At 61.2% G+C, this 17,479-nt stretch overlaps 1 protein-coding gene across 5 annotated transcripts in view; it reads right to left on the bottom strand.

Moving 5' to 3' along the window:
• The window catches only part of BICRA (BRD4 interacting chromatin remodeling complex associated protein), an 83,161-nt gene that overhangs the window by 5,049 nt on the left and 60,633 nt on the right, over positions 1–17,479 (bottom strand). For 3 of the 5 annotated variants that reach the window (XM_058706741.1, XM_058706739.1, XM_058706740.1), the window contains 5 exons: positions 13,210–15,156; positions 12,437–12,613; positions 995–1,627; positions 661–841; positions 242–351 (listed from right to left, as the gene is read on the bottom strand). In XM_058706741.1, coding sequence (XP_058562724.1) covers positions 242–351; positions 661–841; positions 995–1,627; positions 12,437–12,613; positions 13,210–15,156 — 3,048 coding nt within the window. Of the gene's footprint in view, positions 1–241; positions 352–660; positions 842–994; positions 1,628–12,436; positions 12,614–13,209; positions 16,289–17,479 lie in introns of those variants that run through there. The other 2 variants (XM_058706738.1, XM_058706742.1) reach the window with 2 other exon arrangements.

Raw genomic sequence — 17,479 nt, forward strand, 5'->3', positions numbered from 1 at the left:
GGCTGCCGCCCCCAGGGACCCACTCGGGCCATCACTCCTGTCATCACGCTCTGTCTCGGGGTCTGTGGCTCTCCGTCCGTCTCATGCTCTCACAGGCGCCCACCGGGCTGACCTGGTGTTGGACCCACCGCCCAGACTGGGCACCTGTCGCTTGGCCTCCTCTGTCCTGCCGGACCCCTTCCCGGTTCCCCGGTGACGCTGCTTTGGCCCTAGAGCGCCCCCCACTCTGGTGGCCCCTTACCTGCAGCCCAGAAGACTTCCCCGGCCCAGCCGCGGCGGCCTTGGCCACGCTCAGGGTCGGGAGGTTGCTGGCAAAAGCTTTGCTCTCGGCAGGAAGCAGAGGAGGGAGGCCTGGGGGTGGGAGTGGGGGCAGACCGGGCTCAGGGGTCACTGGCACAAAGGCCCCTCCACGTTGTGACCCCCAAGCCCGTGCCCACTTTCCTCTGGTTCTTTGGCCTCGGTAGCCCGGCCTAGCCCTGAACTGAGCGCCCCCTCGGATCGGGGGAGACAGCCCTTCCTCCTGCACCTTCCCTGTCCCGTGAGGTCCGGGTGACCCCTTGGTTCACTCACCCACAGCTCTGCCCCGGCCCGCACCCCCTCCCCCTGCCCACCCGCCTTCAGCACCCCCGTTCCTCCTGCGTGGGGCTACCTCTCCCCTACCTGCGGTGGCCATGGGTGCCGGGGCAGGGGGATGGCTGGGGGCGGTGGGGGTCCCGGATGGGGCCTGCCCACTGACCAGCACCGAGGCGGTGGGGCTGGCGAGGGGCCCCAGGCTGGCGGAGGTCTGCGGGGCGGCGGGGGCCCCCCCGGCCTTGTTCTGGAGAATGATTCCGGACGGCACCTGAGGACGGGGGACAGGTGGTTGAGGGGTAGGTGGCACCTAGGGGTGGCGGCGGCCGGGCGCCAGGGCTGGGGAGGGTCTCCCCGTCAAGACTGTGCGGGGAGGCCAGGGCTCGCGGGGTGGGCGGCGGGGCTGGTCCCTGCCTCCGATTACCTGGTGAAATCTCTCGAGCAGAGCCTTCGGCTGGGGCAGCGCCGGGAAGGGGGCGGTCACCATCTGGAAGGTCCGAGGAGGCGGTGGGGGGGGCGCTGCGGGCTCAGGGACCAGGTGGAGGGTCGGAGGGGGCGTGGGGGACTTGTGGGGCCCCTGGCCGGGCGGGAACTGCAGCTGGAAGTCAGGCGGCGTCGGGGCCTGCAGCCTGGCGGACGCGTCCGTGGAGGCCACGACAGAGGGGGCTGAGGCGGGTGGGAGGTGGGGGGCCGGGGGCAGCGGCCCCTCCGGGGGTTGGGATGGGGGGCGCAGCGGGGGCTGGGGGGGGCCTGGGGCCGCGGGGGCCGGGGTGCCGGCCGGTGGCGGGACCCCCAGCTGGTTCTGGATGACAAAGATGCCGGGCAGAGTCGGGGGCGCCTGGGGCGGGGGGCAAGGGTGCAGGGTGGGCTCTGAGGGCGGGCGGGACAAGCTCTGGGGCTGGGAGGGCGGGCGGGAGTGGGGGCGGGAGGGCGGGCGGGAGGGGGGCCTGGCGGGATGTGGGGAGGGCAGGTGGGGGCTGTCTCCCAGAGGGGCCTGGTGAGGTAGTGACGGGGACGAGGAGGGGCCTGGGCCCTTGAGTGGAGCCGCTGCCGGGATCTGGGCAGGGGGAGGGAGGGAGAGGGGAGGGGGCGGGGGTCAGAACCAACCTTGGCTCCCGCTGCCCCAGTACGCTGGGCACCCCAGCCGCCCCCACCAAATGACCTCCTCCTGAGCCACCCCTTGTCTCGAGAGAAAGGACTCAGCGCGGCTTCTCCTTCCCGCCCCTCGTTTCCGAACAGCCCGCTGCACCCGCCTACGGGTCCCCCGACCCCACCCCTCCACCTGCCCCCACCCCACCTCGGTCCCTTTTCCTCTGATCTCACCCCCTCCCTGGAGGTCCCCTTCCCCCCCCCCCACCCCCCACGCGGGTGAGCTCTGCAGGGTTCGAGGGCAGCAGCAGAGAAAGCAGTGGTGACGGCGGGCGGGCGGGCAGGCGGCGGGGGCACCACACCAGCTGCCCAGCGGGGAGGCAGGGGGGCCAGGGAGCGCGAGCAGAGCAGCAAAGGGGAAGGAGGCGGCCGGACAGCGACGGCATCCCAGCCGCCAGCCCCGAGGGGCCTGGCCGTCCGGCTGAGCCGGGAACACGGACACCGGCACCGATACGGGGGGCTGGGGGCCCCAGAGCGCCCAGGACGAAGGTGGCAACTGAGGGTCAGGGCCAGGGCCCTCTGGATGCCGGCCCAGAGCCGTGGGCCCTCTAAGTGTCCGCGACCTCTGCCCCCGTGTGCCTGCGTGGCCGTGGCTGCGGGCCCGCCTGGGGGGGCCACGGGTGCGTGTGCCTGTGTGTTTGTGTCTCTCAGACGGGCACACGCGGTCCGGGCGCGGGTCTGTTACACGTACACGGTGACCTGGCCTAAAACACACCTCCGACTGAGCGCCTCTGCACTGTCCCCTTCCCCACCCCACCCCCACCCCCACCCCCCAGAATCACGATCCCGGCCGCCCCCGTCTAACCCGTGAGCACCAGCTGTGTGCCCGCCCCCGGGCTGGCCCCCTTCTGCTGTCACGGGGTCCACACCCCGGGGACAGCCCACACTGATGTATGCACGGACAGCCACCTGCAACCACTTAACACGTGGTCCCTCCACGGGCCTGAAAGCAGAGAAGACGCTGAAACCACTTCATGCGGGGGGAAACGGAGGTCAGGGAGCCGAGACGGGCTGGTCCCGAGTCCCCCTGCCTCACCCCCGCCCCGTGACTTCCCAGTTGATGGGGAAGGATTCGGGCTCAGGGCTCAGGGGACTTCCCGAGGCCACCCGTGCTACCAGGCTCCAAAGCCGGGGCTCTCTGCCTTGAGCCCCAACGTGGGCCGACTCATGATGTCAAGGCTCCAACGCCCTGGGCCCTTCCGAGGCTGGCCCTAAAGAACTTCCCGCCGTTCAAACCGAAAGCCCCCCCAAACCAATCAATCCACACCTCCCCGAAGGCTTGCGACCTCTAAGGAGAGATCCGAGAGGCCCTCGGCTCTCACACGGGGCCGGTGAGGTTGTCGCCCGGGTGGGACCCCTGGCCTGGGGGCTTTGAAGGGGTCATGGCCTTGACCTGGTACGTCGACCTCCAGGAATCTGGGACGGGAACCATTCAGGCACTTGCTGAATGGTTGGGGGGGGGTATTTACGACAGAGAACGCGGGAAAACAACCCATGTGGCCAGAGCAGGTTCGAGAACCCCAAGTAAGTGAGGTGGGAAGCTGAGCAAGGTGGCCAGACGACAGCCGGCAAGCTAAGGGAAATGAGAGGAACACATTACCTGACCGCTGGACAACTGGCTACATAAATTATGCACCGTGGACAATGGTTCTGTCTCAATGCTCAATTTGCTGCATTTGCTAACTGGGCGGCGGTCAAGTCAGAGAACACTCTTGTTCTCGAAGGCTGAGGCATTAAGGAGGAAAGGAGAACGTCTGCGATGGAGACGCATATGCTTCAGCATAAAAACGGACACACCTCGAGAGAACGGAGGATAAAGAGAACACAGCACGCTGCCGACGGGTACATCGGGGCGGCAGCCAAGCTTCCGAGGCGGCCCCCACCGATGCCCACCTCCCTCCTCATTATTCGGTCTCCTCCCACCCTGGGTCTCGTCCCAGGGTGAGTCTCTGGGACCAACAGATTTGGCGGAGATGGGCATACACCACTTCCAAGATGCGGTTCTAGAAAAGACCGCGGCTTTTGTCCCGGGACTCTCTGGTGGATCATTTACTTTGGGGGAAGCAAACCTTGGAGCGGGTTTTGAGGTGCCCCTTGGAGAGGGCTGCGTGGGGAGGAGCTGAGGCCATCTGCCAGGGGGGGCGTGAGCCCGCCCCCTTGGAAGCATAGTCTCCCGCCCCGACAAACCTTCGGATAACGGCAGCCCTAACTGACCTCCTCATGAGAGGCCGTGAGCCAGCAGATTCCAGCTAAGCTGCTTCCAGATTCCCAATCCTCACAAACTATGCGAGGTAAGTTAATGCTTATTGGTTAAAGCCGCTCAGTGTGGGGGGCCAATTTGTTACGCAGCAACAGATAACTGATACATCCAGTTACAGAGCAAAGAACACCCACGGGTTCTCTACAGTCCTAGAACGTTGCTGTATATTTCAAATCCTTTTTCAACATTTAAAAATAACAATTAAAAAAAATTCATCCCCTACTCATTAAAAATACAGACAAATACAGGGGCGCCTGGGTGGCTCAGTCGGTTGAGCGTCCGACTTCGGCTCAGGTCATGATCTCGCGGTCCGTGAGCTCGAGCCCCGCGTGGGGCTCTGTGCCGACAGCTCAGAGCCTGGAGCCTGCCTCGGATTCCGTGTCTCTCTCTCTCTCTCTCTCTCTGCTTCTCCCCTGCTTGTACTCTGTCTCTTTCCCTCTCAAAAATAAACATTAAAAATGAAAAAAATATATGTATACAGACAAACACAGCACCCCCCACTCCCCAACCAAGTCAAAAAAACCAAATGATAACACGAGGGGAAACAGTTGTAGTTCAGAGCATATGCCATCAGCCTCCAGAAATCACTAACAACCAGCGAGAACAAGGGGCAAAGGGCATGATCAGACAGCGCACAGAAAAGGAAACACAGAGGCTCATCTATTTCGAGAGATGCTCAACCGCGCTTGTAACCAGAGAAATGCACACCAAAAGCGTCCCGTGGACCCATGTTCACGTCCATCCCTGCGGAGGAATACGGAGGAACACTGCTCAGCTGCACCAAGGGATCCAGGAAACTCTCCGCCGGCTGCCAAGACTGGCCTAGAATGTGCTACCTTCTGGGCGGTCGGAGACGGAAGAGAAACGTAAATCCACACGTAACCCCAGCCGCGCACGCACGGAACACGGAAGTCTATACGCCAAATAAGGAATTGTGGTTTCCTGCAGGGGCCGGTGGGCTGGGAAGGTAGGCCTGGGGTGGGGCTTTAAAACGCTAAGAACTGCTTTCGGATGATTGAGCCATGTGCACAGAACACCTAACGCTAAAAATTGGAAATGTTTTATTTTATTTATTTTTTAGTTTGTTTTTTGAGGGGGGGGGGCACAGCGAGCAGGGGAGGGGCAGAGAGAGAGGGAGAGTGGGAGAGAGAGAATCCCAAGCAGGCTCGTTCCACGCCATCAGTGCAGAGCCCGACGAGGGGCTCGAACTCACGAAAACCGTGAGATCGTGACCTGAGCCGAAATCAAGAATCAAGATGCGTAACCGACTGAGCCACCCAGTCGCCCCCAAATTTAAAAATGTCTGAAATGGGTTGGGGCAGAAGATCAGGCTGAAAGAAAACTTCACGATACCCCCCCCCCCCCAACTCCTCAAATGTTACTGGCAGCCCTGCACAGACTTATTTTCCTTCTTCGGTCTTTTCCGTGTTTTAGAAATTCTCGAAATCGGCACAAAAGGAGTCTTCCGGTCATGTTTTAAAAAACTACCACATGAGGGGACCGTTCACCAGGAGAGTCCCACTGCCCAGATGTAGACGGCGTTCGTGCCGAATTCGGAACATCCCGCGGCCTGGCCAGGAGCCACCGGAGGAGGCTTCACGGGCAAAAGCCCACGAAGGCACAATCGCTTCAATGCCTTCCATAAAGTGCTTGGGAAGCACATACACTCTCTGATCTAGAAGTTCCATTTCTAGAAACGTACCCTGCAGGCATTTTCACACCACCGTGCAAAGCCTGGGTACCGGCATATTTATAGAAATGCTGTTTGCCCAGGAAGCCACCTTCGGTATTCTCTCCAACAGGGAACCACGTCAATAAATAACGAAACTACAGGGCACTGCAGCCCACTGGCCAACAGGGCCAGCCTGGCCTGCCTGGCCTATCATTCCATATATAGCCCACAAGCTAAGAAGAGGCTTGTTTTGTGTGTGTGTGTGTGTGTGTGTGTGTGTGTGTGTGTGTGTGTGTGTGTTTTACATTTTTAGATGGCGGCATAGAAATCAGGAGGAGAATATTTTGTGACTGGTGACGATAATAGGAAATTCAAAGTTCAGTGTCCATAAATAAAGTTTTATCGCAACACGGCCACGCTCACTCGTTTACGTGCGCTCTGGGGCCGCGACAGAGACCGCAAGGCCCCAAATGGTTACTACTGGCCCTTTACGGAGCATCTGCCCGGCTTCTGTCATCTTGTGGCATTTTCAACACGCCTGACCCCGTTTGAGCATTTTAACACATATGAACTTACTCCTCACCACAACCCTGCGACGTAGATGCTCTTATCATCACCCTTGTTTTACAGGGAAGGAAACTGAGGCACAGAGAAGTCAGTCACCTGGCTAGGGTCGCAGCCTTGGAAGGGGCAGGGTGGGGTTTCCAGAGTCCCCACGTCTGATGACTGCCCCATGGCTGTTCTCCTGGACGGTGGTTTTCAAACCACACCCAGTGCCTATTGGTTAATGGTTGTGACCAGCCCGGTCATTTTAGTGCGGTTGTGACCAGCATTTAAAAAGAACGGAGGAGGGGCACCTGGGTGGCTCAGTCGGTTAAGCGGCCGACTTCGGCTCAGGTCACGATCTCGCGGTCCGTGAGTTCGAGCCCCACGTCAGGCTCTGTGCTGACAGCTCAGAGCCTGGAGCCTGTTTTGGATTCTGTGTCTCCCTCTCTCTGACCCTCCCCCGTTCATGCTCTGTCTCTCTCTGTCTCAAAAATAACTAAAATGTTAAAAAAAAAAAAAAAAATTAAGGGGCGCCTGGGTGGCTCAGTCGGTTAAGTGTCCGACTTCGGCTCAGGTCATGATCTCGCGGTCCGCGAGTTCGAGCCCCGCGTCGGGCTCTGGGCTGATGGCTCAGAGCCTGGAGCTTGCTTCCGATTCTGTGTCTCCCTCTCTCTCTGCCCCTCCCCCATTCATGCTGTGTCTCTCTCTGTCTCAAAAATGAACGTTAAAAAAAAAAAAATTAAAAAAAAAATTAAAAAGAACGGAGGAGGGGCACCTGGCTGGCTCACTCAGGAGAGCACGTGGCTCTTGATCTTGGGGCTGTGAGTTTGAGCCCCAAGTTGGGTGCAGAGATTACTTAAAAATACAATCTTTAAGGGGCACCTCAGTGGCTCAGTCGGTTGAGTGTCTGACTCTTGGTTTCGGCTCAGGTCACAATCTCGCGGTCCGTGAGTTCGAGCCCCGCGTCGGGCTCTGTGCTGACCGCTCGGAACCTGGGGCCTGCTTCGGATTCTCTCTCTCTAGGCCTCTCCCCTGCTCACGTTCTGTCTCTCTCTCCCTCTCGAAGATAAAGAAACATTAAAAAAAAAAAAAAAAGTCTGCAAGTCAGGGGTCCGAGAGGTATTGCTGAACGGGCAAAGCAAGATACAGGAGAACAGGATGGGGCGCTTCTGTGTGTAAACGCAAAGGGAAAGTGTGCGCCCACCTTGCACACACGGGCTCTCGTATCTCCCTGGGTCCAAGTTCAGACAACGAGGGATGCTGGCCAAGTGCACAGGGGCGGTTCCCAGCCCAGGTGATTCGGTTCCCCAAGCGACACACGGCAACCCCTAAAGATCTCCGTGGTTGCCCCAACTGGACAAGGGGTGTTACTGGCAACGAGGAGGCGGAGGCCGGGGATGCTACCCCACGCGCCACAGAGCACGGGACGGCCCCCCACGATGAAGAACGACCCGGCCTCAAACGTCCGCGGTGCCTGCCCTATGACGCCACAAGGTGGCACTCTACAAAGAAACTGCCGGCGGGGGGGGGGGGGGGGGGTGTCTATATGCGGAAAGGGCCAGAAATCCCACGAAAAGGAAGACTTGCTGGAATTAACCGTATACACTTCTTTTCTTTGTAAGCTGTATTTTTTTTTAAGTTTATTTTGAGAGAGAGAGAGAGAGCGAGCGAGAGTGAGCAGGGGAGAGGCAGAGAGAGGGAGACACAGAATCGGAAGCAGGCTCCAGTCTCTGAGCCATCAGCCCAGAGCCCGACGCGGGGCTCGAACTCACAGACCGTGAGATCGCGACCCGCACCGAAGCCGGATGCCCAGCCGATGGAGCCACCCAGGCGCCCCAAACTGAATTTTTTAAACCACACGCAAGTAACGCTTTTTGAATAATGGCGACAACGGTGGTGGCTTTTTTTTTTTTTTTTTTTTCCAGAGCCCGCTATAAACAATACACGGGAGGCTTTGCGCTCCCTGAGCGGGATGGTCAGTGTTCCATCCCTGAAGATACAGCCCCTTCAAGGGACAATTTCAAGAGCCGGGGTATCGATGACAAAATCAATCCCCTCACCTGGACGTCCCTGTGGAAGGCTGGCCACGAAGCAGGTGCCCGGGGGACGGGGGCCGCACGAAAGAACCACCTGACGGCAGCCTTCCGGCCTGGGGACGGGCCTGGCACACGAGCGTGCACGCGTATCACAGGTCGGGACCCGGCTGACGTTTCCGTGTTGCCTTCATGCTTCAGTCCGTCCGCTCGCCCGCCTGTCCGCCGGGTCAGCCCCCCACCCGCCCACCCACCTACTTGCTCAGCCAACAGATGTCTGTCCAGAACCTCCCATCATGCCATGCGCTCTCGTAGGCACAAAAGCCACAGCCCGCCTACACGGTGCGGACCCGTGTGTGTGTGTGTGTGTGTGTGTGTGTGTGTGAGAGACTGGGAACCAGCTTCCATGCACACTGTCCTCTCTTCTCCAAGGTCAGCCACGGCACCGTTACCACTGTTCCCGCCCGTGGCACGTATCTGCTCCCCGAATGCCTGCTCCGTGCCGAGCGCCCGTGAGGTCGGTGGCCTCGTGCCCATTTTGCAGACGAGTCAACTGTGCCTCGGAGCCCCCGACGTGAAGCAGAGCCGCGATTCACGCTCGGCTCTGGCTTCCTGCATCCCTCGGGTGTTTCTGGCAACAAACCGTCAGGGTTCAAATCCAGGCCCTACCAGCTGGGGAACCGCGGGCAAGCGACTGCCTCGCCCTGTGCCTCTGCTTCCTCACCTGTAAAATGGGGATAGTCGCACCACCTACCTGAGGGAGGTTTCAAGGAGCTAAGGCTTGTAAAGCGTCTGGAACAGCACGCAGAAATGCGGGAAAACCTGGGTGTGTGAGCGTAATTCGTCCCGGAAACATGCTTGTAATCCAAAGCACTCGTAGAGCAAAGTGAATTTCAAGAACCACCGGCTCAGTTGTGATCGTGGGACGTTCGGCGTCACGTACGACCCGGGCTGCGAGACCTCGCTCGCCTAGCAAGTTACAATTTATTAGAAATGTCCGCTAACACAAGGGCCTGCGAGGGACGCTCCCAGGACAAGTTACTCACAATCCAAGGTCTCACCGTAAGAGAAATGGTGTCGTTCACGAAGTTATTCCCATAATGCCCTCCTCCTCGTGCCTCTGATCCTGAAGCGAGCTCCGAACCGTCCCCTGAATCCGTCTACTTGCCTCCACCATCACTGTGACCACCCCTTTGAAGCACTGTCCTTGTCCTTGTCCCATGAGGATCTCTGGACCTCCATTCACACGGCCCACCAAACCACTCTCCAGTGGAAGCCAGAAGGATCACTGAAAATCATATAATCAGACAAGGCCATGGCCCCCTGACTGCCAGGGCCCAACTCATTGGCCCACGAGGCACCACAGAACTCTCCGACCCTATCTCGCTCCACCCCCCCCCCCCCACACTCCAGCCTACTTTCCATTCCTTGGCATCCCAAGTTGGCCCTGGCCTCAGGGCCTTGGCACATGCTATTTCCCCACAACTTCTCCTTCTTCGGGACTCAGCTCAAATACTTCCTCCCCCCAGAGGCTGTTCCTGCTCACTCAGCCTAGAGCAGGACCCTCGCCAGCCTCCTCACGGGCAGCCTGCTGCCTTCAATGCTTCCATCTAGCAGGCTGTTTCACCTGCGGCTGAACCGCGTCTCCTCCCAGAACGTTCTCTCCCTTTGATTCCACTGGGGCGTACTCGGCACAGAGCCAGCACCGGCGGGGCTGTTTCGTACGTGTGTTTCGTTTCTTCAATAAATGATTTCCTCCGTTGGTTTATTCAATACAGGCTCACTGAGTGTCGGCTGTGTGCCAGGCACTGTTCTGGCCACTGGGGATACGGCAAAGAGACAACGGACAAAACTCTCTGCCCTCGTGGAGTTTACAGTATGGCGAGAACCGTGTAAACAAGGACACTAGACAGTCGGTCACACGGCCGGAAGTGCTACGGAGAAACACAAACCAGGCAAGGGCCAGGGCGGGCTGGGCTGCGGAGGGAGCAGGCTATGGCCTGAGACATGTGGCTGGGGAAGGTCGTGAGGAGTAAGGAGGGTGACCAAACGCGTCCTGGTTTGCCTGGGACGGTCTCAGTTTTAAAACGACGAAGTCCTGGGGCACCTGGGTGGCTCCGTCCGTTGAGCGTCCGACTTTGGCTCAGGTCGTAATCTCGCGGCTCGTGAGGTCGAGCCCCGCGTCGGGCTCTGTGCTGACGGCTCAGAGCCCGGAGCCTGCTTCGGATTCTGTGTCTCCCTCTCTCTGCCTCTCCCCTGCTCACTCTCGCTCGCTCTCTCTCTCTCTCTCAAAAATTAACATTAAAAATAAAATAAAATAGGATAAAATAAAAAAGTCCTGCCTTCTAAGAACGTCCTCGGTACTAGGTAAACTGGAATGACTGCTCACGGCAAATGTGTGCCGTGGCACCCACAGCGCTCGGAGGAGATCCTACGAACCCCTTGGAACGGCGGACCATGGAAGCTGCTTCCTGAAAGGCCCGTATCTGGCCCGTTCCAGAAACACTGCTCCCAACGTGAGTTGCTCCCACGCCGGGCGGCTTCTGGCCTTTTGTCCCCTCCCCCACTTCGGCTTCTCCTCTCGATGCAGACATGGCCGGATCCCATCTTGGTCTCGTGTCCTCCTAGACCGTCACTCTGGACCGGATCCCGCTCTCCCCCAACGGGGACAATAAAAAAAAAAAAAAAAATGATAATGGCGGATACCTACCGCCGGCTTACTCCGGGCTAAGCCTATGGTAGCTCGTTTACTCTTAACAGACCCGTAAGAACCTATTCTCCCCATTTTGCGCAAGAAGAAATCGAGGCTCAGCGGGTACAGGGCTTTGCTCTGGGTCAGCACAAGGCCGGGCACCTATTAAGCGCCCTCGTTCCCCAAATATCTGTTTCGGGAAAGAAGAAACTGGTTGCTGAAGGTCACGGGGCAAAGTAGCAGAACCTGGGAGTGAAATCGTGGTCGTCTAAGGCCAAAGCCCATGATGCTTTCTGCCACCCTCACCTTGCTGACGTTGTCTCCTCCTCCTCCCCTTGCCTATGCTCATCGACCTATCCACGAGTCCTTCTTGAACGAGTGCAACACCGACGCCAGAAAAGCACTCCCACGTGCTTATGGCTCACGTGAGACAAAGGCCAACGTTCCTCATATGTAAAGAGTTGCTACAAATCAACAAGAAAATGGCCAGGAACCCAAATTTTCAATGGCAAGGGGTACGAGCAGGCGATTTCACGGAAAGCACAAACAGCTCTACGTCTACGAACACCTGCCCAATCCCGTGGTCAGAAATGCAAACTGAAACAAGGCGAGAAGCTGCTTTTCACCCGGCAGACGGGCGAAGTTCAATACGCTGCTGAGGCCGTGCAGAAACGGGCACAGACGACATACCGCTGTTAAAGGGTGCCCCGATCGATACTCCACAGAGGGCGATCTGGCGCCACCCGTCACAACCACAGACGCCTGTGACAGACCCGGCGCTTTCCTTTTTTGAGAACCCGCCCCGCGAAGTGACGTACAGATGGTGATGCTTTGCCGCTTGGTTATTCAGCCAAAGGCTGGAAAGGACCTAGCTGCTCGGCAACAAGGACCGGTTAAATAAGTGCCAGCCCGTCGGCACGGCGGAGAACGGCACGGTCTGCGAAATAATGAAGCAACGTCTCCGAGATGAGTCCCTGAACGAGAGAATGTGCAAAACCGCATGAGGAGTGTGCTCTTGCTTTTGTACGAAGTGGGAAGAAAAGAATCCAGGCGCCGCCTTGCCTGTCCACGCGTGGACAAGGATGCACAGAACCGCCCCGGGGAGGCAGGGCGGGAATCCGTGGCTCAGGAGAAAGGGCTTTTCAAGCTACATCTCCGGTTATGTTTTGAGATGCGAACCCTCTGACCGTATCTTTTGAGATGCGAACCCTCTGACCGTGTTACTCCTCCGGAGGCGAAAACGGCCACTCCGGAAAGAAATGCCTGCCGTGTGCACCCCGTGTCCCTGCCTACGGTGTGGGCTCCCCCAGGCCTGGCTCTGGTCCTAGGAGTCCACGGCTGCCAGGAGACCCTCAGGAAAGATCTGGGGAGCGAAGGGACACCTTTCCCAAGCCAGCGAGGCAGAGAGGCAGGCAGGGCAGCCAGAGCGAGGGGGAGGGGGGGAGCAGGAAGGAGGGGTTTGCAGGGGCAAGGCTCGGTCTGAGCTGGGGCAGAGGCTGCTGGGGTTCAACTACCTGGGGGGCCGGCGCCGGGGAAGCCTGGCTGTCGGGGGCCTGAGGGCCGAGGCCAGCTCCTTTGGCGGTGGGGGTGGTCGGGGCTGGGTCTTGGGCGGGAGGCGGGGCGCTGACTATGACCGAGGCGGGCACGGAGAGGTGGGGGCCGTCTGCGGAGAGGGGCTGCTGGCTCCTCTCCTGAAACGGGCAGCCCGCACAGGGTCAGAAGGTCACCCCACGGCCCCCGCAGCCTCCCCACGCCAAGATCCCGGCCTCCCCAACGTCCCAGAGCAGGGGGTGGTGGGGACCGGGCGCAGGGGCACCGAGAGGCCGGGTGCAGAGGCCGGGGCGGCTCGGAGCCCGGGGTCCGGGCACCAGGGAGCCTGCTGCCCCAGCAAGTTCGTTTCGCTCAGGTCCCGTCAGTCCTCCGGCTCCACCTCGCCCACGGCCTCCCGCCCCATCTGTCTGTCCTGCCCATCTGTCTGTCTGTGTCTTGCCCGGCTCTCTCTGATTCTCATCCCCTCCAGCAGGAGAGCGGACAGTCAGCCTGTCCGCCAGTCAGTCCCCCTCCTCGTCTTTCTGTCGGGCTGTCCCCTCGGGGACGCACGCATCACCGGGAGCAGGGGGAGTGCCGCTCTGAGACGCCCTCCCAAGCCCACCAGACGCCCCCCTCCCAGTCGCTGCCTCCCCTCCCCCACCCCCTGCACACACACACACACACACCTTGAGCTCCAGCTCCTGGCCCCTCCCCACAGCACACACCCCCTGTCCGCGCCCCTCCCCCGGCCACTTACCTGCGGCAGGAACATCTGCAGGGAGTCCTGAGTGAGGATGGCCGCCGTGGCGGCAGAGGGTGGCTGTCCCAGGACGATCTTCTCTGGGCTGGACGCCAGGCCCGGGCTGGGCTGGGGGGTGGTGGCCTGAGGCGGGGCCGCGGCCTGAGGGGCGGGGGCCTGGGGCGGGGGCTGCTGCGCCGGTGGCTGCTGGAGGCCCGAAGGCAGCGGTGTGCTGGCGGCCGGTGGCGCCTGGGGGGCCGTCTGGACCGCGAGGACGGGCGCGGCCTCCCCGGTGGCGGCCGGGGGGGCCGGCTGCACCAGCCCGTCGGGGGCGTTGAGCATGGCCACGGCGCTGGGAGGCAGGGTGACCCCCTGGAGGACGGTGGTGGCCGCGGGGCCCGTGGGTGCCGGCTGGCTCTGTGTGGGCAGGCTGCCTGCGGCCAGCGACACGGGCATCTGGAAGAGCGCCGGCTGGCCCACCTGGATGGGGGCGGCCGAGAGGATGTGGGCAGCACTGTGGGCCCCCGAGTGGGGGGCCAGCACGGGGCCCAGGCTCAGCGGGCCCGCCAGGTTCTGGTTGGTGAGGATGGGGTTTGCGATGAGCTGTCCGCCCGCGTGGGGGGCCGCGGCCGCCAGGATCTGCCCGCCGACGTTGGTGGGCAGGGCCGACAGCGTCTGGGGCAGCTGGACGGCGGGCGCCCCCGGCAGCAGGAACTGGTTCTGGCCCGGCAGCATGTGCTGGGCGGGGATGACGATGCTGCTGCCCTGATTCAAGAGGTGGACGCTCATGGGCTTGCTCAGGGCCCCGGGCGGCTGAGGCGGGGCGGCCCCCGTCGTGGTGGCCGGAGGCTGCTTGAAGACGTTGGCCTGCAGGGCCGGCGCCGGGAAGCCCGACAGCAGCACGTTCTGGCCGGCCTTGCCCGCTGCCATGAAAGTCAGGTTCTGGGGGGCCTTGGGCGGCTGCGGGAGGCCCCCCGCCTCGCCCTGGACAGTGAGCGTGGTGCCCGCGGGGGCGAACGGCTTGGGGGTGAGCTGGTAGAGCTTGGGGGGCAGCACGCCGGCGGGCTTGGGCTGGATGGGCGTGGGCGTGCGATGCAGGATCACGTTGGGCGCCGGCACCAGCGGCGACGTGCCGAGGCCGGGGGCCGCCGCGGGCGCCCCGCCGGCCGCTGCGGGGGCGGCCCCGGCCCCTCCGAACACCGAGTTCCCGTTGAGCGTGGTGGCCACGGCAGCGGGGAGGTTCTTCTGAATGACCAGGCCCGCCCCCTGGGGCGAGACGCCGGCCGACGCCAGGGTCACCGGCTCCGAGGGGCCGGCCGCCGAGGCCAGGTAGCCGCTGACGGGCACTTGCTTGGCCAGGAGCTGGGAGGTGGGCGGGTTGAGCGCCATGACCGGCTGGCCCACCACCTGGATGGGCGCCAGGCCGAGCGTGGCCGCCGCGGCGCCCCCAGGGCTGCCGTTGGGCAGGCCCTGGAGGCCCGGGATGGGCTGGAGGGTCACGTTGCCCAGGCCCACGGGCTGCAGGAAGGGCTGGACGCTCAGCGCTTTGTTGACCACGTCCTGGGGCGGCACCAGGGCCTGGTGGGTCAGCACGGCGGGGGGGGCCTGCAGCCCCAGCAGGTCGGTGCCCCCCGGGAACAGGGCCTGGGGCCCAGCGGCCACGGCCGCGGCCCCTCCAGCCCCCGCCGGGCCCGCCCCGCCGTCCGCGGGCTGCAGGGTGGGCAGCTGGAAGGGGCCCAGGTCCAGCTCGGCCTCGGCCTCGAGGGTCTGCTCGGTGATGTTGGCCTCCTGGAGGCTCTGCTGGAGGATGTCGCAGGGCTGGTCGGCGCCCCCTCCGCCCCCGCCGCCGCCCCCCGCAGCAGGCGAGCCCAGGATGGCATCTTCCAGGAAGTCTAGGTCCACGCTGGGGGCCGGCTGCGTGGGCTCCGGGCTCAAGTGGTTGCCAGAAGCTTCTTGCACGTGGAGCTGGAGGCCGGGCGAGGTGGGGAGGGAAGAACAGAGGTTAACAAGGGGCTGGCGCAGGGCAGGGCTGACGCACAGGGCACTCCGTGCCGGCGCGGCCAGAGAGAACGCTTCACCTGGACGTGGCCGCCGCCTACGTTCGAATCCCAGCCTCCGCTGGGCTCTGCCGTGCAACCCGGGGCTTGCTTTCTCCGGCCTCGCTCTCCCCATCAGCACGCGTCGGCGGAACGGAACGAAAACTCTTCTCGAAGGAGCCATGAAGGCCCATAAAACCTCCACGTGCAGCTCCCACGCTCAGAAGCGCCCCGAAGGCCGCCAACGCCTTCCTAACCCTTTTGGTAGCAAACCCTGACCAAAAGTGACTACGGCGCTCTCGGGGAGAGCCACAATTTGCCCACGTGACGTGCCCCTTCTGGAGGCGGACCGTGGAGAGGCGAGCGAGCGTGTCACGTGACGTCCCGCATCACTTTCCCGGAACCCCCGAAAGGACCCGGAGTTCTGAAACACGCCCGGCCCCCAAAGCTTCCGGATCGAAGACCGGGGTTGTGTTCGTTAGGGACAGCGGCAGCTACCGTCGGGGGCCTTACTTTGGGCCGGCCGTGCTGAGTTGGACACATCTTCAGCGCCTTCCACGCTGTCCCGGATTGCGATCCAGGCACGTACGATCGAGACATGCACGGATATTTGAGCAAATGTGGCACAAGCGAGAATTGTGCGCCCTCACCCTCCTTTCCCAGACAGAGAGAGGGGACTGCTTGGCGGGATGCGGCTCCCGATCAGCCCCCGGCCCAGATCCGCACGGTTCTGAGTTCTTAACCACTTAAATGGCCACAACCAAACCTGCCTCCTAGGACGGTCATGACCTTCACGGACATCACACGCAGGGGGCTTCAAGCCGGACCAGGGGCTTCACGGGTGTTAAAAAAGGGTGGTGGGGGCACCTGGGTGGCTCGGTCGGTTGAGCGTCCGACACTTGATTGTGACTCAGGTCAGGAGCTCATGGTTCGTGAGACTGAGCTCCGTGTCTGGCTCTGGGCTAACAGCACGGAGCCTGCTTGGGGTTCTCTCCCTCTCTCTCGGTCCCTCCCCTACTCTCTAGAAAGATAGATAGATAGATAGATAGATAGACAGATAGATACATAGATAGATACATAGATAGATAGATAGATACATAGATACATAGATACATAGATAAATAAATAAAAGAAACTTAAAAAGGATGGCAACATGACTAATCGCAAAGTCAGAATCCAGGCTCGTCACTGTTCCTGGGTCTATAAAGGGTCAAATAAAGGTTTATTGGTCAGGTTCTAGATTAATCATTTATGTTATGAAAGATAAATTATTCAGAACATATCACAGCTGTCGTGCGCACTAAGTAAAAATGACCGGAAAGGGCTGGGTAGCACACAGTAAGTGTTAATAAATGACAGTTATGGGGGCGCCTGGGTGGCTCGGTCGGTGAAGCGTCCGACTTCGGCTCAGGTCATGATCTCGCGGTCCGTGAGTTCGAGCCCCACGTTGGGCTCTGGGCTGACAGCTCAGAGCCTGGGGCCTGTTTCAGATTCTGTGTCTCCCTCTCTCTGACCCTCCCCCGTTCATGCTCTGTCTCTCTCTGTCTCAAAAATAAATAAACGTTAAAAAAAAATTAAAAAAATAAAATAAAATAAATGGCAGTTATGACAAGAAGGAGGAGGGAGAAGACAGGAGGAGGAGGGGGAGGGATGAGGCGAAGGGGGGTTGGGAAGGGGGGAGGAAGGGAGAAGCAGCAGAAGAGGAAGAAGAGGGAAGGTCAAGTGGCATGGTCAGGCACACAGTAGGTGCTTAATTAACGTCCACTGCGTTCCCCACTCTGGGCTTTGCCTGGCACCCCTGCCCCCATTTTCCAGATGGAGACTGAGGTCTGCGTCAGTCGATCCCCTTCCCCTTGGGGGACACCCAACCACGGCTAAGCAGGGACAGGCCCCCAGGCCCCCACACTGCCTGCTCCCTAGACGAGTGTCCCCTGGTGAACCCCAGAGCTGGCCTCTGCCTCAACTCCCCGGAACCGCTCTGTCCCAACTGACCCGAGGCCCCAAAGCCAGGGACCCGGGACCCTCCCCTTCTTCCCGAGGAGCCGGTGGGCAGAGCCAGGGCCACCCCACCCGGTCTCACCTCCACCCCCTGTGGCCCCCCCACCCTCCTCCAGGCAAAGCGCCTCAGGGGTGAACGTGACCCCCTTCCCTCTTGCCGTTAGGGCCTCCCTCCCGCCGGCTGCCTCCAGGGGCACCACGGGCCGTGACTCAGAGCCCGCCCCCCGCCCCCCACCGAACCCCTGAGTCACTTA

This window comes from Neofelis nebulosa, chromosome 17 (genome assembly GCF_028018385.1).
Source record: "Neofelis nebulosa isolate mNeoNeb1 chromosome 17, mNeoNeb1.pri, whole genome shotgun sequence".
In the NCBI taxonomy this organism is placed as follows: Eukaryota; Metazoa; Chordata; class Mammalia; order Carnivora; family Felidae; genus Neofelis; species Neofelis nebulosa.